We start from the raw sequence: 24388 nt of genomic DNA on the forward strand, positions 1-24388 counted from the left end.
GGGTGAGTAAATGATCATTTTCGTTTTCAGGTGGACTGTTCCTTTAAGGGGTTGCCTAGTTGTTCCTAAATCTAACCTCCAGTTTTTACATGAGCTAATTAGATTATTATAAGCAACACTTTTTACTGCGACAGTTCCACGATAAGTGAGATTCTGAGAAAATAACGCAATGATGCAACACGTGGATAGAAAACATTTGTTCAGTGTGCAAGCACAACATGAGTTTGGTGCAGTTTGTCTGTGAAACATACAACAGATCCAACAGATGTGAAAAAGTGATGAGAAAGTTGGAGAAACAGAGGTGCCGGGGAAATATAAGACAGTAATGTAAAATTAATTCAGTGAAGTAGGAATGCAGAAAAGCAACATTGCATGGGATCATAACGGTCATGTATCAATGTACACCGAAACACATATTTTACACCTTCATCAAATGGGTGGTGCTTGCCTGATTAGGGTCTGTTAACACAATCCTGCTCTTTTTATTCAAAGCGTGTAATTTCACTTGTCTTCAGGGAGGCTATTCCAACAATGAAGGTAGTCTGAAATAAGAATAACTGAAATCAAAGTAACAAACAAATAACATGTTTAAAATGTATAAGCAGTTCATTTGTAGACATGCAAACACATAGCAAGGGACTTCACAATGCTGACTGAAATCTTTTATTTCATTTGCATACAAAAATACCCAAAATACTTTTATATAAAAAGTCACAGTATGCCTCGTGGCTCCAAATGGAAATGACTATAAAACCCAACAAAATTTTGTAGATAAAAATGTATGTAGGTTTTTTATGAAATGTGTTCTCTGCACAAACAAAAAGCTCACCTCTTCTGATAAGCTGCAAGATCTATCATACACATATATATTTGAACATTAATGCTCTTTTTGATCATTTTAGCTGAAGCACCATACTGTAAAACACTCCACGTGAAGGACTGTGGAATGACAAAATACATACAGCGATATATGAGTGTGACTACAGGCTGTTTATCGGTACAGATAGCCTGACCGTTACATTATTGCATGAATATTTCACTTAAAAAAGGAATGTGTTTTAATATGTACAAAATCTTATTCTTTGTGCAAAAATATGTGTTTGTATAGAAAACTTTCACCCAATTCTACTGAAACTACAACAGAATTTTAAGCATGTACATTACATGAGCAACAAATTTGCAGATACAAATAAACCAAGCCCAACTACCTCATTTAGATATAATCTATTACAGCACTCATCACCTAGAGTAGGAAATAACCAAAAAATAGATTTTTACAAACTCATCTAAAATGCCTAAAAAAAAGTTAGTGTGAAATTTCTTAGACGACTGGAAATGCTGTCGTGTACACTTACACTTTCACTCTGAAAGTAGAGCTGAAGTTCTCTATTAATGCCTTTATCTCCATTCTCTTCCAATGCCCTCAGTGTGAAATGTTTCTGTCCTTTGAAAGAAACCTGTTCTCGATGATGTCTGCGCAGCTGGCTAAAAACATGTTTCTCAGAGTATCTATAAACAACTGGATGAGGTTATAAGGCAAAATGTTGTTTCCTCCTCCACTGCCTCTGCCTCTGTCACTCCAAACCTTCAGCATTTGATACTGTGCGTCTTTGAACGCCCGGTTATCTCGTTCTGCCCAGTCGATGTCCTGATCCGAGATACCAAGTCTCCTCAGGAGCTCTTTAAATCGTGCAACAGGTATCTCGTCCAACACAAAGTAGATGAACTCAGCAACTGCAAGAAAGAGGCCGTTTTACTACACAAAAGGTAATACATTGAGTTTGGAATTTGTTATGACTGGCTAACAATTGGCCGGTTTTGAACACGCACTACTCCGACCTCAACAGGAAATAAAATACAGACACACACACATACCTTTGATCTCTCTTGGGACACAGTCTGGAAGCTCACTGGCTCGTTCTGTTTCACACGGCTGGTTTGTGATTAGAACTGAATCTGGTGAATCTGTCACAACCATTGGCTGGGGAGAACATTCATAAAATACAACAATTACTAAATAACACTCACAAAACAATATTTATGTCAGGGCAAGTTATTTTCACTTAAGACAGCTTAAACATTTATTTTAGTCTGGGACTAACCTTAAGCCTTGTTTATGAAACCGCTCAATACTTTATATAGTATGCTATAGATGGTTTTAGAGGTGACAGCATGATTAAACGTTATGTGAACCAAACTTAACTTCCGGTAGGGCTTCACAAAGACCTTTTGAGTTGTTTTTAATTGAACTTAATATAATTAATATACAATAAAATATTACTATAAATTCAATATAAAATAAATGTTATATTATAAGGAAACACAGACCGGAAGTTAACTTCGGGCCAGTCACATGCGTCTGATGAAACCCTCTATATATAGTAATAGTAATTCAGTATACCTAGCCACAACAAATGAATTGTTCATTCTTAAATGAACTACCAACAAAAAATATTACATATCTCATTCTGGGGGGTCCCTAGCTCTCTAGAACTAGTCAATCTGAGTTTATCATCAAACATGAATCATCCACTGCTTAAAAAGAACACGATTATTGCTTATCGTCAAACGTCGATCACTCCTACTGAGAAAAATATGGTGTGCTGTCTGTAAACCTTTGTCATGAACCAATTCCCCGGTTTACCTCAACTTCTGTCGTCAACACAGGATCATGTGGCGACGACTGGGCCGTCGAAGCTCGCTTCCTTTTCCTCCAGAGTCGTATGCCCTCGTATACCATAAACACTCCCACTGATAGAGCCATGATGCATGAGCAAAGTGGAACCAGTATTTGAGGGATTGTGTCTGGAGCTTCAATGTAGTGAAAAAGAAAACAACTGTGAAAATGTTTACCTTAGATATGATCTTTGGTTGTCTGGAGCAAACATTGCTTTCTGCCAGACACTTAGCTTAGTCATGGCAGGACAAATTCAAACAGATATTGTGATGACACATTGAATGTTAAATGGGAGTTCCCGGGGTGACTCATGAAATTTCAGGCTGAATCTTTATTGATAGTGTATGGTAACATCAGATGGTTTAAAGCCAGAGTTTTGCTGTGTTGCCTGGCTGGAACCCACAGCAAGAGGAAGCCATCAAATATTAAAAACGGACTAACTGTGCGTTCACTCCGTCATCGACTCTGTCGCTAGGTGTCTCTAGTCTCTTGCTACGAGGCCGTTTGAAGGCGTTCCTAGCTTTGGTTAATCTAGTAACATTTATAAACAAACTCTGCAGCAGTGTTGCCAACTTGGCGACTTAGTAGACCCCTTTAGCGACTTATTTTTCAAAAAGCAGCTAGCGACAAATCTAGCTACTTTCTGAATAAGCCTTGGCGACTAAGAGAAACATTCTGCTTCACTTCTACTGCCACAGCAGAGCGAGTTTTAGCCTTGCCAGCGCAGCACCGCTTCTCTGTCTCCTGTGTCCAGTGTGAGCGCCCACCAGAGAGAAGCAGCTGAAGACCGTACTGACGCATGAATGAGATTCGCAGTTTGCATGTACAAAAAGTGTTTCCAAGAGCTAATCACTTATAGATCATTTATGATTACGAAACGTGATGAAACGGCAAGAGCAATGGACGTGTAAACAAAAACACAGACGGATTTTTAGCTCCTCATTTGCATAAAGTTGAGCAAACGGCCACTTCCTGTCGCCAACGGTCACTGTTGCTCGTGTCGTCAGCTCTCCATTGAAATTAATGACATCCCCTCGCATTGTCGCTGGCGGTGTGAACGCACAGTTAAACTCTTTCTCTCTTCCTCATAGATGCTGTTACAGATTTGCTCTATACTTCCTGTTCCCCATAATTAAACCACAAACTCTTTTTAATAATAAAAGAGTAATTAAATGTATTGAATTACATATTAATGTTATGATTTTCGAGTATCATTTGCTGTATGTACATTTATCAGCCTATGGTGGCAGACACAAACACGTGCACCCCAATTTTGACAAATGATCAGCACTCACCTGTTGTAGAACACAAGTGTCCACAGCCCTCCTGACAGCTGCAGGGCATGAAGAACACTTTTTTTATTATACAAGTACATACATTATCATACATACAAATACAAAAGGTGCAGTATTAGGGGTTGTCCAAAACCCCAGCTCTGTTAGTACATTCAGCCAATTTTTTTTTTTGTAACTGTTCCTGTGTCCAGGAAAAGTATTTCACTGGTCATGTGATCCCATCTGATCTCTTTCACTCCAAAAGAAAAACTGCTTTGTGTAAAGTATTGACATGTGGGTAAAAATGACCGATTTAAAGTAAGCTTTTACTTTATCCCTTGAGTAAGTGAAATATCATGTCGTCTGAGTAAAAAGAGTATTGTGACTTACCTAACACATGGTTCACAGGAGTTGGGTTTCACACTATAATGTTTGTCTTTGCATTTACAATGGTTATAATCTTCCCCAGTACCTGACAAAAGCCAAAATATGTAAGGTATTCTTCAATGCCAATTCATTGTTTGATCGAGATTAAATAACTTCAACTTACAATTTCCAATTTTCCATTGCCCAGATCCACATTTCTTACAGGGATGACATTCTGATGTCGAAGTGAATAACGTCTTCATGTAGTATCCATCCTTACATTTACACTTGCTGTTACTTGTGATCGTACAGTTTGAAACTGTCACCATATTGCCTATGAGTCAGTAACAGACAGATCAAAATAAATAACAGAACAAAGTAAATGATTTAGTGTATGATGGTTTATAATATTTTCTTTTTATTATAATATCATATTTTAATCTTATTTACAGAACATGTACATGTTACCAAAGACTTGACACGCACAGTTAATAGGGCTATGAATATAATAGTAGGATATTACAATCCCACAGCATGCCAGAATTTTGAAATTCAATTGAAATAATAATAAGAAAAAACAAAAAGTGACAAGATCATATGAAAATAAAAAGGCTTACGTTTTTTGCAGCCTGTGCATCTGAAGCAGTTTTCGAAATAGTTTGCATTTTCTAAGTAAGTCCCATTATCACATTTCTCACAGACAGACCTTTGCCCCAGTCCAGAGCATTTCTCTTTAAGCTTAAACCCTAGAGAAAAAGTGCAGAAAGAAAATGAAAGAGCACTCTGTGAGAGCTGAACCAAACACCAGTTACAAAACACTCTATCCATAGGTGTTTGAAAAGCACACCGTGTCATCTTTCAATGAGTGGCCCTAAATAACATGTCTGTAGACACATGGTATATTTGAGCTTTACCTGCATGGCATTTATCACAGCAGAATCCTTGGTCATTCCAGTATTCCTTTTCAGAGCACTGTTCTTTCCCAACTGCATATGATTGGCAGCATAAAACCTGTGGGCAACATTAAGGGAATATTTGAGTTTTTAACATATACCATAGTCCTTATTTCATTTCAAAATGAGCTAAAATGTGCAATATACAACTGGGGACAAAACATGGAATATTGTATTCCAAAATACAATGATATTGACTTTATATTCGTTTTTTTACCATTTCTACTTAACTCAAATATTTGATCTGACACAACAACAAAATATAACTGGACATCAATGGCTTTATTGAACATAAGTGCTATGAATGTGATGTCATTTGACAACAGCCAGATAACAGAGAAGATAAGTGATTTATGTTAAATCAGCATAACATTTTATATTTTCCATTGAATTAACATGAAATCAATTATCTCTGCTATCTGAGAATATGGCTAACTACTGTTTGGAATGTTAAGCACCGCAAAAGATCAAATTTTAATTTTATTAACAAATAAATATACAATTTGGGACAAGACACAAATTAAATGACGAGAACTCAAAGCTGTTGTTTTAAAGTCGATAATAAGGAAAAAATATTTTGAGCTTTTTGCAAAACTGTGGGAGTAAATGAGCCCACTAAACTATTTGCAATGCTTTGTGGGGAAGCTTTGAATGGTTAACCAAACAATTGATATTAGAAACATAGAAATATAACATTCTGCTATGATTTCGCCATATGATCATTTAAAAAAATATAATTTTGAATACAATTATTCATTCCAACGACAATGCTTTAAAAATGTTTCGTTACCAGCAATAAACCGATGCTGAGGTGGTGTTTCCTCGGGTGTGTTGTGTTGTGCTGTGTCATCACGAGCTCTAGGGGGCACTGCTTCTCACGTCATCAAACACACTGACAGGCACAGGTTTGCGTGATGAGAGAAATTACGAGAGAATTATTATGATTCATTTCGGTCCCTCTGAACATTATTATCAAGTAAAGAAGACGCAATTGTTTTGATTAACACTTTTAATAAAGGCTAATGATGATACAGTAAGTTTCCCAAGTCTACACTTTTCAAAATGGCAATTCTCACACTATTAGAAAATATCTCAAATACTTGTTTTTAATCATTATTTTTATTACTGCCAGGAACGCCCCAATACAGCTACACCACGGAATACTGTAAAATATGGTGACGTTTTAACATTTTCCAACCTTCAAAAGCCTTTAACCTCAACGCCCACAGTGAAATGCCACTTAAAGATATTGATCTATATCCGTGCGGAGACTTTACAGACAAGAAGTGCGCCTGACCTTACCTTCACATTGCGATTAAACATCCTCTGTTATCGCGGTTTCTCGTTCCCAGTTTGGCCATACATATATACAAAGTTTTTAAAAATGTGAAGTTTGCGACCTCGTTCTTTCGTCCATGTCTTCAAACAAGAGGGCAGTCTTTTACTGGAAATGTTATGCGTCACAACAGACTGCTCCTCCTCATGCCGCTTCAGATGCAGCCAGGAATGCGACAGAGTGCGCGCACGCCAGGAAGAAACCGAAAGTAACAAACTTCAGTCTCAATCTGTGCTTACGCACATTAAATTACATTAGGAGTTAAAAAAATGCGACAGGTTCAATAGACAAAAACAAGTGCTTACTTTTTTAGAATAAAGACACGCACACTGATGAGACAAAACATGATCAGTCACAGGTGAAGCCATATCAGTGATCTCGTTATAATGCTGCCTACACTACGATCACAAATCGATAATTAAGTTATGGAACGGTGCTCATCTAATGTTAACAAATCTACTTGCAATGTTTTAATGCTACTATAACAGTAGTGAAATTGAAAATGTTTCTTTCACATTTGTGGTGGGAGCTGCCTTCACGTGCTCTCGGAATTAACAGAAATAAGAGTTTTCGTGGTAATATTTGCACATGACAGCCCTATGATGTCGCGTTTCCCACGAGATGGGCGGGCTTTACACAATCAACATGGCGGATGGGAGAAAGATTTTTGCAGTGACAGATGCGAGTTAGAAGTTTTTTCCACCACAGCTTCATTGTCTTGTCGTTAAATTTGTACATATTTACATATATGAATAACCGTATGAAGCATGCTGCATGTTCTATACACTGCGAAAATAGCATGTATTTAACTAATATTCCAGAATTAACAATTGTTTGATTCCCAGAACGTTCCCCTAACGTTAGTTTTTGGTTCCAAGAACCTTCTGGGAACAAGAGCCCAGTGTTGGGTGTAACTAGTTACTAAGTAATTAGTTACTGTATTTTAATTACTTTTCCCTTGAAAAAGTAAAGTAAGGGATTACTCATATGTTTTCTGTAATTTAATTAATTGTACTTAAACTAAATACTTTATGAAATATATGCGTGTGCAATAGTGTAATTGACATCAAAATTCAAAGTCTTACTTTAAAATCTGTGCTCACATTTGTAATACTTTGGTCAGTTAATAATATTATTTATTTGAATGACTTAAATAAGCCGTTTCATGTCTATCCTTGAATCACTTAACTAATCAAGGTCGATGTAGGATATAGAAAGTAATTAGTAATGAGTAACTAAATACTTTTTGGACAGAGTAATTTGGACAGTAATCTAATTACACTATTGAATATGTAATGAGTAACTAGTAATTAATTACTTTTTCAGAGTAACTTACCCAACACTGCAAGAGCCTAACGTTCTATTTCTGTTAAGAAACCAAAAACAATGTTATTGGAACTAAAAAACTAACGTAATGGGAACGTTCTTGGAACTAAAAACTGAATGTGACAGGTTTAAAGGGCTGGCTATACTCGACGCATTCGCTAGTTCGCGCTTGCCAAATATGACGTCATCGCGGTGTTCCCATGGTTCCCATAACCATGAGGGAACAGAATTTTTTGGCTGCAAAAAATAAACATTAGCAAATTATATTTTTTTTCAAAATTAGCATGCAACGTTCTGGAAAAGTTTTTTTCTGGTTGCGAAGAAATAATACCTGAAAAGAACGTTCTTATAACGTTATTTTTGGTTCCCAAAAGAATAACCAAAAGGGAACCAAGGGAACGTTCTGTATTTGCTGGGTAGTCAGCAAGCTGACTAGTAAACTCTTCAGTCGGATGTATGGTTGAAAACGATTACAATATAACATTTTCCCAAGACACACGCAAGCATGAATCTGGCGTCCTCCATGATTTCTGACAACAAAGCACCTGAACACAACCAGCTCGGAATCATAATATCAGAAATGGGAATTATCACATTTCCGAGAGCACGTGAAGGCAGCATAAGGCCACATATTAAGGTTAGCAATCTGCTGCTAACCTCCTTTGTACTACAGGATGCCTTCAGGGGTCTTTTAGAGTCCATGCCTTGACTGGAGCTGTAGGGCAGCACACACAGGACCAACAGCATATTAGGCATGTATTGTAATAGGGCAGGCTATAGTTGCACTTTACATAGTTCATAAATAACATGAGCAAACCTACTTATTTTTTGGAATTATATAATTAATATTAAAGGAATAGTTAATTTATTTCCTTATATAGCCTACTCACCCTCATGTCATTGTTGGCCCCCATTGACTTCCACTGTATGGACACAAAACCACCGAGACCTTCTCAAAGTTTCCCCTTTTGTTTTTCACTGCAGAAAGAGTTTTGAAGCACATGTGGACAAATACATGATGACATATTTTTTTCATTTTTGGGGTGAACTAAGTAAATTATTAATGCAGGTCTTAGTGCATGACCATCCAGTCATTTATCACCTACAAATAAATTGCATGCAGTTTTTTTGCATGTACATGTTTCTGTTGTTGTTGTTTTGGATAGCACTCAATAATGTTACTTTTTTCTAATTGTTGCAATTTTATTGTTGAATGTTTTAATTTTCCCTGTGGGCTAAATTAACTCAGTGTTCATTGCTAAGTTGAAAGATAACAGACGTTTAGCTATGGTTTGTTTGAGCTCAGTACTGAAGAAAAGCAATAACTTCCTCACCTCAAAACCACATCCTGCTCCACTTGTCCTGTGACCTGAAGTGTAACCATGGAGATTAAGAATACCCACCACTGGTAGTAACATGGTGAGGTAACAAGAATAAAAACAACAATGCTAAATTATTATGTTAAATTGGTTGTTTAAAATGGCAGACTGACTATATTACCAACCAGCATAAAAAAGCCTACTTCTGCAAGTCTGTATAATATCAAATACTTTGGAAACACTGCAGAGGGTAACATTTGCATGGGTAAATTTGGGGAATGGATGTGAACATGGAAAAATGAAATGTATTGCTCTGGTAACAGACAGCATAATAAAATGATACAAAAACATTAATAAAAATGTCACAGGCATTTGTGGAGTCTATGATTTTCCATTTCTGCTCAAATCTGCAGAAATGTCTGTATAGTTATTCACAAGCAGACGTGTGGGGTTGTTTTTTATTAGAGCTATTAAGGTGGAAGCAACAAACATCCTAACCAAAATACATCATAAATACTTGAATGTTAAAAAAACCAACATGTTGTGAGATTTTTTTTTACGTCAAAATGATTTTGTGACTAATGCTGCTGACTCAAATTTGAAAAAACATTTAAAAACTGTTCACTGCCAAGTTTCCGGTATAAGGACCCTGTTCTGGCCAGATCCTTTCTTCTAACTAAAGCAATCTCATTTAGCTGAAATGTTATTAATGTTATTAATGTTATTTTGCAACTTTTCGTTACCGGCTCACTTAATACTTCGGCATCACCCCTAACTGGTCCAGCATGCCATATCGACCATGATGTTCTCATCGCGTGTTTATTTGCGAAATGTGCGCAGTTCCTTCTCCCCTCTTCTTCTCAATATACTGGACACGTCTCTAGGTCCAAACAATAAGGCTTTCACTTCTTCTTTAACCCTATTCTTGTAATCTTTTGTCGTGCTTTGCTCTTAAAGGGATAGCTAACCTAAAAATGAAAGCCATCGTGTCACTTCAAACCTGTGTGACTTTCTGTCTTCTGCAGAACACAAAAGATATTTTGAATAACAGTGGTACCCAAACAACTTTTTTGACATTTCTCACAATAGCATCTCTTAATGTTAAAATTTTAATTGGTCCCTCATTTGTCCTTAACTGGTCCCTCAAGTTGCTTTAGATAAAATCATATTCTTAATTAATACATGCTCTGAATCTGGATGACCAGGCCAAAGGATTCTAGGTCTCAAAATTGTTGGACCTACTAAATCGAACACGCAAGTCCTCTCCAGTCATCGCCATTAACTCCACACATTTTTCTTTTTACATTTTTTGGCATTTGGCAGTCGCTTTTATCCAAAGCGACTTATATTGCTGTATGCTATACATTTTACATAGGTATTTGGAATCCCCTGGGTTCGAAGCCACAACCTTGCTCTTACCACTGAGCTACAGGAAAGCTACAGATCGCATCTACATATTTACTATCACCAAGCATGCACACAAGAATTAGAGGCCTCAAACCCATTGTGTCATATTATCACCCTATTGCCAAGGGATGACACCTATCAGCGGTCTTTTGTCAGAAAGCGCTTGCTGTGGTTGGCACTAACAGCCCCTAACTGCCCCAGCATTTATTTTAATTGACTGTGAGATAATATTGCACTTTTGTTCTTAATCAACCTTTGCACTCACACACTGTGCACTCATAAGGGGAAGAACTGTTTTACTTGAAGAGCAGAAATGTGTACGGTTTAGGCCCATCAGCAGATGATGTTATCGCTGTTTGAGTAAGCTGATCTTCCTATAGTACACTGGGTTGTAGTGATGTTGTGGTAAGCCCTCCTTTTACTGTAAAAAAACGAAATGTGTTTGTGTGTGAATGCACGTGTTTTGCGGTGTCATGTATAATCTATCAACTGTGAACATGACTCTTTACTTTAATGTCAGTTCCACAGAATTAAAGTGATGTGAGATTAGAGTGAAGTATAGCTGTAACGTTGTGGAGAGCAGATACATAAAAAACAATTATTGAGTATTTACAGTATGTCAATAATATGGATATTCTAAACAGAATAAGAGACTGAACATAACATAGTCAGATAAACATACTTGGTTACTAAAAGAGAAAAGACAAAAGTCAATTCCTGGCCTAAAAAAACATCTACAGTAGACTGCTTTGTGATGACCATTTTCTTTCATAAATCTGAATTAAAAATGAAATGGATTCACTGTGATGAGACGTTATACCATTGACCTCATTACTAATCTCTTATCTCAGAATGAGGAGCTGTTCAAAGTGCTAGTCGTTTTTTACTCATGCCTTTACTCAGAAAGAGAGACCCTTTTATCTGCAGAGTATATACGCACTTGCACTTGTCTCAATGACAGACGGCGAGAAGAGAGAGTTTGTTTTGGAACTAGTTAAATGTTATAAACAGACTAAGAAGGTTTCATGGAAAGTTCAGTGTAGGGGAAAAAGAGGTGCATGAGAGGTGTACATAGACGGCGATGCTGTTGTGATCTCGGTGGTCCTTAAGCAGAGCACCCAAATGTCAGTTTAAAAATGAGTCATCGTGACGAGACTTGAGAATTAAAAATCATTATCAGTAACAAGTCTGGTCCCCTCATCTTCAAAGATTCAGAGGGGCTCGACTCACTCACAACTCTTGTCGCTTCTCTCCCGTCTTATACACATATTCACGGTAAGACTTTTTCTGTACTTGAAGGTTGTGTGGTTATTGGGTATGGTTAAAAATCTTCAACTTGGTTGAAATGTACCATGTGATGCGTTGCTCTATGATCTTATTAGATTCAAAATGTTGTTATAAGGATGTCAAGGTGTATGTAGATGTTAATAAAAAGTTAAACCTCATACTGAAGCTGTTAGGTATTAAAGAGTGTGATGTGTTTTGTGTTAATTAAAATCCTGTGTAAAGAAGTAAAGAAGAACCCATCCGATTTATTGTAATAATTATTCAATTTAACACTTCATTTGCTTTCCAAGTATAAATGTTAATGTAGTTCATTCAAAATTGTTTTACATTAACATGTTACTGTTTAATGACATTTACCAGTCTCTCTATATCTAACATATACACACCATTAAAGTGAAAGTTCACCCAAAAATTTGGTGAATTTCTGTGAATTTCATAATTTACTCACCCTGTTGTCATTTCTAACCTGTATGACTTTCTTTGTTCCGCAAAACACAAAAGAAGATATTCTGAAGAAAATTAATAACTGGCCCCCATTCACTTCTATTGTACGGACACAAAACCAATGCAGGTGAATGGGTACCAGTTAACAACATTCTTCAAAATGTCTTCTTTTGTGTTATACAAAAGATAGAAAGTCAAACAGATTTGAAATGACAAGAGGAGAAGTAAATGATCACAGAATTGTCCTTTTCTAGTGAAGACATATCTACGTGATGCTAAGTTATTATTAATATATAATATTCAAGAGAGATTTGTACAAACAGTCATTGCAGGTGTTATTACAGGTGTCATTTATACTTACCCTCACATGTTTTCCTCTTTCAATCAGATGCTTACCCTGCTTAGCATATTCCTGCTCTTATCACATGTCCTTTCTCTCGGCCAATCACTCGACTGTGATGAAAGAATAGAATACAAGGGAGAAAACCGTTGCTGCAAGAAATGTCGACCAGGTAAATTAAATCAACTTCCTCTTCACTGTGAGTTATATAGAATTTGAACAAAAATGAGAACGGCACAGTCAAAACTTAATTGAATTGAATTAAAGTTAAAGGCGAACTCATTGGTTAAGATTAAGTAGCCTAATTTGTTGAACTATGTCGGATAAGATGTGCGACAAGATGAATATGACATCTACACAAATCTGCTTAAACTGAGAATGTTTACAATGGCAGGAATATCACTCATTTACAAATGATTACAGTAATGAGGACTGTTTGTGGAGTATTTGAGGGTTTGGTTCTTGTATGGTTGTATGACATTTGATCTGCATAATAAAATGACACATTCAGTTTCTCGTATGATGACTATTTGTTCTTTGAACTCAGCATGCCAAACTCACAAAGCAGCATACGTTAAATGCCACATCATCATTTTACCTTTTTTACCAGCATCCTCAATGTGATTTTGCCAAACTCTGAATTCCTTTTTACATACCTGTGTATGTGTGTTTTTACACAGGGGAGTCTATGAAACAGAGATGCAGTGGACAGTCTGAAACTAAGTGTAACCCCTGCAACAATGGCTACTACAATGACAACTACAATAATGACTATCTGGTGTGTAAAAACTGCAAAGGGTGTTACAAAGAACGTACGTACACTCCCCTTCTCTTTTTTGTACTATCATTTATGGTATGTTTATATTGGTCTGTACCTGTCATTCACCTGTTATACATTTTGACATTTTTAATTGTCACATGAATCACTTCATCAGTATGAAGTCATAAACTAGAATTGACAAACATGACCGTAAAACGAGACAGGGGCCTCCCCTCTATCAGCTCTTGGTGGGTTTCTAGTCTGGAGGTGGATGGGGGTCTGAGAAAGTTTTGTTCCTCGTGCAGTGAGAAGGTGCTCAAGATACACATGGAAAAAAGCCTCCTAAGTGTGCTGTTACGACCGGAAAGGAAATGTACTGCCTACTGAGATTTTATTGGTTCTTATTGGTTTATTTCATCTCTAGTCCTGGAGAGACTGTGTCCTTCAGAGTTTGGTTTCAATTCCATTCAAACACACCAGCTTGTAATTTTCAAGTAAACTTTTGTGTCTTGTTCATGTTTGTTTATGTTTATTGAGGTTTGAAACTAAATACTCTTCTTTCAATTCTTTATTTATTACTTTCTTTCTGCCGCAGAACACAAAAGAATATATTTTGAAAAAAGTTGGTAACCGTACAGCACTGGCCAATTCAATTGAATAGGTGCCAGTTAACAACATTCTTCAAAATATCTTCTTTTCGGTTCTGAGGAAGAGAGAAAGCCATACGGGTTTGAAATGACAAGAGTGTGAGTAAATGATGACAGAATTTTCATTTTTGGCTAAACTATCACTTTAAGTGTACTTAAAGCAGGTATAACACACAGTGTTTCTACCAATCTCATATTAATCTTGAGTACCTATAGAGTAGTATTGCATACTTTGTATCTTTAAAGAGTATATAGTTTGATCACATTTATGAAAGATAGATACAGCTTTAAGATTGTTTCTGCAAACATACGGCTCGTGCGGGGGGGAGGGGTAGGCTGAACCGCTGGGATGGCTCCTTATATCAGTTTAAAACAATCTCCAAATCCAGTGTTATATCCACCGTTTATATAACATTCATCACCCAAATGCAGTGAACAAACAAACACCTGAACTTCGTGAACGTATGCTCTCTCTCTCCTGCACACAAGTGTAAGTGACGTCTGCGCGTTCTCCTTCTCCTGCTCTCCTTGCTGCCGAGTGTCTGTGCCGGAAGAAAAGTTGTTACAAAACAGTTTTATATGTTTGAAAAAAACTTTCCGAAACCTGTGCGATCGTTGGGGGAGTGTATCGAGCACAGAAATACAATTTAATGCGCCCAACTCGTTTTTTGACAAGTTGACCATGTTAAGCATGAGAAGATAGAACGTTTAACATAATAAAGAAGACAGAATGCATGTAACACCGTTGCAGGGCCACTTTTAGCAAAGTTCAAATATATTTTTAAGTGTACTTTGCGTAGTCAGTGTACTGATATAGATGTGCTAGTAGTATATTAGTACTTGTAAGTGTCACAATACTACTTGGATCTAAATTGTCCCACTTATAGTTCATAACAGCAGTATACTGTATAGACAACAAAATATTGTTGCAATATTAGCTAAAAATAAACCTTTTGTCATCATTTACTCACTATCAACTTGTTCCAAATCTGTATACATTTATTTGTTTTGACGAAACAGAGAAAGATATTTGGAAGAACGCTTGTACCCCAAACAGTTTGTGGCCACCTTGACTACCCTAGTAGGGAAAATGATAATGGTAGTCACTTCAGAATATCTTCTTTTGTGTTTAACAAAACAACGAATTTTATAAAGACGTTTTTCTTATTATGGTAGTCAATGGTGACTAAGAACTGTTTGGTTACGAACATTCTTCCAAATATCTTTCTCTGTGTTCATCATAACAAAGAAACTTAGGATGTACTCACACTGTCCTAATCAGACCGCGCCCGGGCGCGTTTGACACCTAAAGCCTAGACTAATGTTAGCGCTCGGGGACAGTTGAGGGCAACCCGGCTAAATGTTTGTATGCCCTTATACAGATTTGAAAGAACTTGAGCGCGAGTTAAGGAATGAATTTTGGGGTGAACTGTTCCTTTAAGTGCCATAACACTACATAAAGTAGACCGTACTCTAGTTTAAAAGCAGTTTACTAATAGCACACTTGAATAAACATTTTTGTGAGAGGAGTCTATGTCCGGAATTTAACCTTTGCTCCAGAGTATAGGGGGAGAAGTCTTGAGAGGAAAAAATTAAAACAAATAAAAAAATTAGTCAGCACAAAAGAACTTGTGCATGAGTTGGTTTTATTTTGAAACTGATTGAAATGACTGTATCACATACACACATATGGTTGTACCTAACACCTTTTGACTCTTGTGATATGCAGATATGAAGGTTGAGAGAAACTGCACGCTGACAAGTGATGCCGTGTGCACGTGTGAAGACGGCTTCAGATGCAGTGACATCAAATGTGAGACATGTGTGAAGGTCCAAACCCCAGTTCCTACTAAACTACCAGTGTCCACAGGTGAGCATGACAGTCCAGACACAACATGGAGCTCTGTTAGAATAACCAGTGATAAATTATTCTCATATAGTGTAAAGCCAAACAGTCTCACACACGCACACAGTGTGTCCGCTATTGACCAGTATACCATTTCTCTTTCTTCCTCTCTCCATCCGTTTGCTCCCTTTCTATCAACCTCATCCAGACAATATGTGGATCTCGGTGAGTCTGTGTTTTGCGTGTGTGTGTGTGTGCGCTCTGCTCACCTGTTTCCTTCTCATCAGCAGACATGGATGGCCATGTAAACGGATCATGTCAGCATCAGCCGGTCAGTGTCACAACAGAGAAAAAAATCCTGTCATTTATCCACCATCATGTTGTTTTAAACCTGTATGTGACCGTAAGACAAAATAAGATATTTTGAGAAATGTCTCCGTGGTTTTGTGTCTATACAATGGAAGTCAATGGGGACCAGTGTTGTTTGGTTACCAACATTCTTCAAAATATCTTCTTTTGTGTTCTGCAAAAGAAAGATATACATACCGGTTTAAAATGACAATGAATAAACGATGAAAGAATTTAGAGTTTAGGATTATTCTTTAAAATGAATAATAAAGGAATAAAACATATAGCATGTAATATAAACATGGGAATTTACTTCATAGCAGTAATGTGACATTTAATGTTGTTCCTCTTATTGGTCATCAGCTCTCTGTTCCTCCGAAAAGAGAGACTCTAAATGCAGTGAGTGCACAGAAGAGGAGGAGGTACCAATGCCAGTGCAGGAGGTGTGTGAAAAGACACTGGAGGATGTCTGAGAAGGACAGAAGCAGACGACCACGGATGCGTGTGTGGCTCGAGTATTTATACTGACACAGACCTGATGCCGCCATACCTTCAAGAGTCTGTAGTCAGATGGCCGCCTGAAGGTTTTGTGAGAATGACCGTCTGTCTTTGGAGACCATCCTGAGAAATTCAGAGACAGCAGGAGATACACACTTCCCACTGCACACAAAGACACTGAATATACAATTCTTTGCAAATAATGACGTAAATTATATTGTCTGTGCTTTTGTTTATATTTATAAATAGTTGGTGTGTCCATGAACTTTTCTATCAACATCGACTTTATGTTAAACATATGAAAGTTTAAGGAGAAGTGTACAGTATATCCTGACTGGTCGATATTTCTTCCAAGTTTTAATTATTTTGGTAAAGTTGTCTTTAGGAGTTCACCGTAAACAGCTCTTTTGATTTGAGGGGAATGTTGTGATGTAGTGTGTAAATGAATATGGGCTGAGAAGCCGCATTTATTATCATTATGAAATAATTAGCAAAAATGGGTGGCAGTTTCTCAGATATTTCATGTCAACTACCCAATTGCAGAAAATGTAACTGAATTTCTTTCTCTCCTGTGATTTACATAAGCACTCAAACGTGTATAAAAATAGTTTTATTGATGCTATTGCACTTTACAATCAATATCAGGTATAAGACTTTGTATTTCAGTGAAAATAAAACGTATGAACATAACACACGCTTTGTGTGTTCCTGCGCTCATTTTTGGGGTTGCTTCGGTTTGAACGACGAACCAACGTTGACATTTCCAGACCAGCTTTAAAATGTCAGGACTTTTTGGTGGCACAATCCAAAGTGCCACATAAAAACCAAAGAGGAAGAAGGCTGACATAATCAACCAGAGACGGAACACCGAGAGACAACGAAAACAAAACTCTGCTGGTATTAATGTAGCTAACAAGATACTCGTTTTTCAGGTAAAATAAATTAAAACATTTTTATTTAAGAACTGTGAATGTCATTACACAACTAAGGCACCGTTAAAGTTAGTCATTCCAGACATAAAGAAGCACGCTGCAGTTATAATAACCTTAACGACAAAAACTTCTAAATAAATATCTGTGAGATCTTTGGCCTTCTGAGCATCTTAGGGCAGCTCCTTCACTTGATATGTCGACCAAGAGGTCCTGAGATAAAGCTTTGGCCCGGGGGTCATCTCTCCTCCATGATGAGAGAGACCAGCACCGACGGAGAGCTTTTCAATATCGATTCCTCATGCAGTCATGCCAGCTGATGTGATGGTTTGAAATCTTTACTCTAAGCATGAGGGTATGGGTGACATTTACAATATGAACTGTCAAGCTTGATCCATACTATTCTACAGACACCCAGGTCTTCCTCATACTCTCTAGACCAAATCCCCTGGCAGGGTTAGAGTTTTAATACTCGGTACTCGTGCAGCATCAATTACAACAAACCACACAGCAGTCGAACAGTATGGAAGATACAGACATTTCCACGATACTTCACAGCACCTCTTCTTTAGATATATGGCACTCCTTCCCTTGTTCTTGAGATGGAAAGAAGATAAAATCTTGCTCTTGGTTTTTTTCCTCTTGAGATAGATGTATGGGTGGAGATTGAGGGTGGGGCACGTTGCTGTTATTTAAAGGTTCTTGTTGCAGTTCACTTGCCTTTTTTTCTCCTCCGTCCCATTCGAACTGATTGAGCAAACTCACAAAAACTGTCTGGGGACCATAGATGTGGAAAGGGCCTATCACAAAGAGAGAAGTTGATCTGATTTAATATTATCTGAAGACTTTATGTTAAATTATATTGCATACAAGGTTATGTTAATCTTTAGTACACAACATTCAGAATACTTGATTCTGATTAGTCAGATAAGACATTCCAAGGTATATGATTTGTACAAAGCCATGATTGGCTTGTTAACCAGTGCGTAGTGATTGGTTGAATAATGCAATCGTGTGATGGAAATGTAACACCTTTTACCATAGTTGGAACATCAGGTTCCAAAGCATTTGTAATGAGGTACGCCCACCTTACTTGCGTATACATTTGGGTGGTCTTAGTCAAATCATACCACAAACTGACGTAGATTTGTGTATGTGCGGTTACAGGAGGCGTTTTAGGCAGGTCTGGGTGAGCATTTGCTTTTTAGTTAGAATGCATCTTTTATTCCGACACTTTCACTTTTTTAACAATGTTATGTGTCTAATAAATGCATGGGCAACTTATAACACACCAAAGACACAGAAAAACACTTATTCCCGCCATATGACCCCTTTAAAAATGACTTGCAAGTTATATATATGCAGGATTAATATCATATATTAAAAATAATTGCAGAAATTCACTCCAGTTTTGCCTTTAAGCAGCATGTATCGTGTCAATTCCTGTCCATTGTGTGTTGAATTTAACAGAAACAAACCACAGGAAAGTCACCCAACAGCAATGTGAAACACTGAGAGTATGCAAAGACACATGAAAGTTGTGGAAGAAATCTGGCTTATTCCATCATACATTTATTTTTTTAACTAATTAATGCATCTAAATACATTGTTATTGTTTTGTTTAAAAATGAATATGAACTTATTCAAGATTTTATTCAGAATACAAGATCAGCAAACTTTTTTTGTTATATTGTCCCGCTTCGATTTTCTGCAAAAAAAATCACAATTTTACTTTAACACATACATATAAATAAATTAAAAGAAAAACTGAAAATAATTTTGAAGTGGTCTCTTCATTTTTCCGCTGCTGATGATGTTTTAGACATAATGAAACCATGTTTCATGATAGTCTTGCTTGACCTTTAGTCGTGTCTAAAAAATATTCCTTGTGGAAGCTTTGTATTGGTAACAAATTAGGTTATAAAATACTTTAATATTTCATGTCCAGTAACAATCTCATGTGGCAACCCATGTAATAAGTGGCATAATAAACAGTACTTTGGGCTTTATGTAAGGGATAATGTACAGCCGCTTGTTATCACAAGAATAAACCTAGACAGTGTGATCAATTGTATTACACTGAAGGGGTTTATTCTGACAACTGTTGTACATTATCCTGCTTATTACAGGGTTATTACATGCTATAAAAAGACATACTTATATTCACTTTTTGTGTAATATTAAACTGTGCCTGTCAAAATGAATCGCAGCGTCCGGGATACCATGTGTTGTTAGTTGTGAATGGTAGTTATCTGGGAATATTATGGTATTGGAATGTTGTGATTGTCCAATCAGAATCAATTATTTCAAATCGCCTTGTAATAATCTGCTATAACAACTGGCTGCCTGTATGTTATCCCTTATATACTGCATACTGGCAGCCAGTGGAACATTGTTAATAATGGTTATTCATTTTTAATAACCCCCCAAAGAACATAAAGAAAACTTTCATAGTACCTAAATTGCCAGATGGAGGCACCGCCTGGTCCGAGACAGTTGGTTGATGAAAAGAGCAGTCAGTTTTCTTATTAGTGGGTGTACTTTCATGTGATGGCATCGCCTGGGTATATTGTTGCTCATTTTGCTGGCTTTTTGTAGAAAGGGTGCTCTCACTATCCACCTTTATATGATATAGGGACGGTCGGTTTATATGATAATTCTAACAAAGTATATAAGAAAAGAATTGCTCTTATTTATAACTTACCTCTAGATTGCCCAAAGAGCATCGCCGGACCACTGAGGAAGAAACAGTGAGAGATAAGACAAAGGCTGACCAATCAGCATTAAGTCCATCTATTGAACATGTTGAACATCTGAAGCGTTCAGTGTGTAACTTACATTGCTTAAAACATTCTTTCTCTTTCTTTCTGCAGATTCGGAAGAGGACTGTTACAATGATGATGAATAGCATTGTTAACATGAATCCAAAAATAATCCAAACCAATACTCCATTTTCACCTGTGAGAGAAGTGAAGTCAATTAGAAACAATGGAAGCAGCACAGATACAATATAAGGTGCAAGGAATAGTTCATCCAGAAATTAAAATCCTGTCATCATTTATTCTCCCTCAAGTAGTACCAAACGTCTGAATAGAAAGGAAGATATTTGGAAGAATGCTTGAACAACTTATAAAAGTCAATAGTTCCCCACAATTTTTCGATCTCCCCATTCTTCAAAATTGTGTCTTTCATGTTCAACAGAACAAAGAAATGTATACATGCTTTACCACTTGAAGGTCAGTAAATAATGATAGAATTCTCATCTTTTGATGAATTATCACTTTAGGGCATGTCTGTGGAGGGCTCCACCCCCCAAAATTTTAAATGTGTATTTAAAAATAGCAGCAACTGGCCAGTAACAAAGGTCTGTGAAATACAGGAGGCATTAGGCCCTGCCTCCTCCTGACCTTTCTTGCCTGTGGTCTCATTTATAAATGTGTATGCAAATAACGGGGCTGTAAAACGTGAGTAAGCCGCTTTCCACGCAAAGGTTGTGATCTATTAAAGCTTAGGTTACATGCTATTTCATGCATTCTGACTTCTTTACACTGTTAAATGTGCTAGCTTCTCAAGCTCAACATGGTCAACCTGTCAAAAAACGAGTTGAACGTATCACCTAGTATTTCCGTGGTTGATTCACTCCGCCAGGGTTCGTACAGGCTACGGAAAGTTTTTTTCAAACACGGATTTCCGTTTCGTAACAAGGGTTCTTAGTCCCTTATTGGACTATTCTCACGGAAAAGCATGTGCACGTGTCATCCAGCCAGCCAAGTAAATTGCATAACTTGTGTTCTAAAACATATTTAATGTGTATAAAACATTTCTAGCAAGAACATTGACCATCAATGCGCACTTTGATATTATTATGGACATTATGGCGATCCGGTAGTAGAGCGCTATTGTCTATTATCAACCACATGGTCTCGTACCGTCACGTAACTGGAAATATGCATATGTAAATGAATATGCGGATGACATCATGCATAGTGAATCGAGGCGTTGTAAGCTCCATATATGATTCTATCAGGGAGGAGATGGGGTGGAGATACACGTAAGCACACCTGACCCGGATTTATAAAGGAAATTATGTGCAGGTTCTGGCAAAATCTTCCTTTGTGCGTGCGCACATCTAAAGGATGAAATGTACACAAAGTTTGATTAATGAGACCCCTGATCTATAAAGCAAACCTGAATCAAACAATCAATCCCCTTTACTTGGGATGGGGTCCCAAATACTGTAAGGAAAACTGCAACGTGCACACATCAAGACAAGTACAAGGCAAACAGAAGCACTTACCCATCCAGTTTGTGGGCTTTTGTGTGCGAGGGAATAAAGTGGTGGCAGTGGAGGTGTAGACCCAGCTTGTATAGACCCGGCTTGTATACACCTGGCTTGGGGTAGGTGATGTGATTGGATCACACTGTTTGCAGTGGCCAGTGTACTGGTCATGCTTTGTACAAGTAAAACCATCCTGACAGCGACACTTCACATCTGATGTGGTCTTGCACTCCTCCACCACCTCCATATTGAGCTCTAACATGCACACGAACACAAATGTCATTTTAAAACAAAGCACTTTTTTTGCAATACTTCCTGTTTCTATTCTCAGGTCATCGCATCTATGTAATGTGATGGGTGTGATGAAAATTCTTACCAGGATTGCAGGTCTGGAAGCAGCGGTGACAGCTGTCTTCTCTGTTCTCCTGACTGGTGAAGAAACCAGGGCGACAAAGAGAGCAGCTACAGGTGTGTGTGCGGTATTGTCCTGGGATGGAAAAGACATGAGAAAGCGTGGAGAACAGACAAGATGGAAGAAAGTGAAAATAGAGAGGAAAGTCAAGCGAACGAGAAGAGAAAATGTGTTACAATGTACATTTTCCAGGCAACACAAATAGACATTGCAGATTAAACAAATAAAAAGATCATCATGCGACAGTTCGACCAAAAATGAAAATGTTTCATGTAGTAAATGTGTATCTTAATAAAAATAGAAATTGAGAAACATTTTAAGCCACTTTTGTCCATTTAAATTTTTTAATAACATTTATTTCAATAGTTTGGATAACCGAAGCTTGGATATCCTACTAAACAGCTCCATTTGTGTTTCAAGAAACACATAAAATCACAAGGGGTTACAACGAGTAAATGCTGATAGAATGTTTATATTTGTGTGAACTATCCCTTTAAAGGTCTAATAACTAAATCTGTATTTGAATGTGCACAGACTATCTCAAAGGGCACATACTAAAAATCGAGTGTCAGAACTTAAAGGCGGATGTGGGTGCTCGAGCACACACACACGCGCACGCACATACTTGCTGACTGAGGTCTTGCAAAAGAAAAGATGAGAAGAAGCATGAAAACAGGACGTTACACAGATGACATGCAGTGGCATTCTAATGAAGGAAGTGGTTTACGCTTCTGTGTCAAAATGTACCGTTTCCCATCACGATATGCGGAGAAGGAGAGGTAAAGGATAAAGAACGATGTAAAAGACGTAATAAAAACCAATCGATTTCTTTACAAATTTCCTGTTTAGACCTGTATGCGTAATACTTGTTTACCAGGAACAGGCTCACGTGCACCAGACAGACAGGGTACACTTCAGAGAAAGCGAAGCTAAGTATGACACGAATGAGAATAACTGCCCCAATAGGCTATCTCACCTGGTGGGCACATATTTGGACAGGATCTGGGGTATCTCGCTTTACTCTGCTGCTCGGAACAAAGAAACAGAGTGTTTGAGTTAGTTTGCAATGGGAACACAAGAACACACATATGATTTAATACATACAACTAAAAAGGCCAAATATATGCTTTTCAACTAAATCAACAAAGATCTACATGTGATTAAGATTCTTCCTCAGATTGAGCTGATTTTGCATCTCAAGTGAATGCAAGGGTAATTTTACAATACAGTATCCTAACAGATGCAAAATGTTAAAGCAAATCACCTTAGGGAGGCCATACATCAGATGACCTGTCAGTATCCCTGAGGCAATAAGTAATACAGTCACAAGCATCTGTGAACAATAAAAATGCATGTAAGAAAACACACGAAAAGTCAACGCCCTGTGCCGAATCTGTTCGCTAAATGTGATTTAGGACAGACACACGTCCATCTACAAACCTACACATATCCATTATGTAAATAAAGCCTTATGTGCATCGTGCAACAGCTCAACCTGCTTAAAAACGTCTTTGTGTCTCCAATTAAAAGAATGCAAATCCATAAAACCTTCTGTAGGTTTTTTTCTTATCTCCTATGAATTTCAATCAGCATCTATAAAAACTATATATTTAATAATCTAACTAATAAAAACGCAAAGCGAAATAAAGTAAATTATAATATAAATTAAACAACCTTAACTCTAACAAACCCAGCCCAAATGTGAAATGTTTGTAAAAATAGACCGTACCTCACAATAAGGAGAATCCGCAATTTCTTCAAACGCTTACCAAACACAGTTTCTCTTTCTTCTGTCAGTTTGTGTTGTGTTCTGCTCGTCAGCTCATTGTTTCCTCACCTGCTGTCTCTTCCTGTCATTCTCCTCCCTCTTTCACACACTGCCCTTCACCTGCTTACTGTTTTGGAAAGAGAGAGAGAGAGAGAGAGAGAGAGAGAGAGCA

The 24388-nt window shown here is 37.4% G+C and overlaps 3 protein-coding genes across 4 annotated transcripts; 1 reads left to right on the forward strand and 2 right to left on the reverse strand.

Annotated features, from left to right (window-relative positions):
- Window positions 1-647: 647 nt before the first annotated feature.
- On the reverse strand, window positions 648-6731 carry tnfrsf1a (tumor necrosis factor receptor superfamily, member 1a). The gene is made up of 10 exons (XM_056763453.1): window positions 6573-6731; window positions 6061-6162; window positions 5232-5328; window positions 4935-5063; window positions 4502-4651; window positions 4342-4423; window positions 3973-4010; window positions 2645-2811; window positions 1876-1981; window positions 648-1734 (listed from the first exon to the last, which is right to left on the reverse strand). Exons 2-10 carry the CDS (start codon window positions 6118-6120, stop codon window positions 1424-1426), a joined length of 1140 nt encoding a protein of 379 aa, XP_056619431.1. The 5' UTR covers window positions 6121-6162; window positions 6573-6731; the 3' UTR covers window positions 648-1423.
- Window positions 6732-11810: 5079 nt separating this feature from the next.
- Window positions 11811-17286, forward strand: cd27 (CD27 molecule). 2 transcript variants are annotated; one of them, XM_056761616.1, is made up of 6 exons: window positions 11811-11933; window positions 12778-12901; window positions 13410-13541; window positions 15866-16006; window positions 16191-16313; window positions 16694-17286. In XM_056761616.1, the coding sequence occupies exons 2-6, from the start codon at window positions 12778-12780 to the stop codon at window positions 16801-16803; spliced, it is 630 nt and encodes a 209-aa protein (XP_056617594.1). In that variant the 5' UTR covers window positions 11811-11933; the 3' UTR covers window positions 16804-17286. The 2 variants fall into 2 exon arrangements, with proteins under 2 accessions (XP_056617594.1, XP_056617595.1); XM_056761617.1 differs by having other exon boundaries at window positions 16273-16313.
- Window positions 17287-17422: 136 nt separating this feature from the next.
- Window positions 17423-24334, reverse strand: si:dkey-260g12.1 (uncharacterized). The gene is made up of 9 exons (XM_056761615.1): window positions 24178-24334; window positions 23713-23781; window positions 23425-23473; window positions 22413-22523; window positions 22055-22291; window positions 20596-20715; window positions 20462-20493; window positions 20215-20377; window positions 17423-18557 (listed from the first exon to the last, which is right to left on the reverse strand). Exons 2-9 carry the CDS (start codon window positions 23779-23781, stop codon window positions 18310-18312), a joined length of 1029 nt encoding a protein of 342 aa, XP_056617593.1. The 5' UTR covers window positions 24178-24334; the 3' UTR covers window positions 17423-18309.
- Between the last annotated feature and the right edge of the window lie 54 nt (window positions 24335-24388).

Source organism: Triplophysa dalaica, chromosome 12 (genome assembly GCF_015846415.1).
Source record: "Triplophysa dalaica isolate WHDGS20190420 chromosome 12, ASM1584641v1, whole genome shotgun sequence".
Classification (NCBI taxonomy): Eukaryota; Metazoa; Chordata; class Actinopteri; order Cypriniformes; family Nemacheilidae; genus Triplophysa; species Triplophysa dalaica.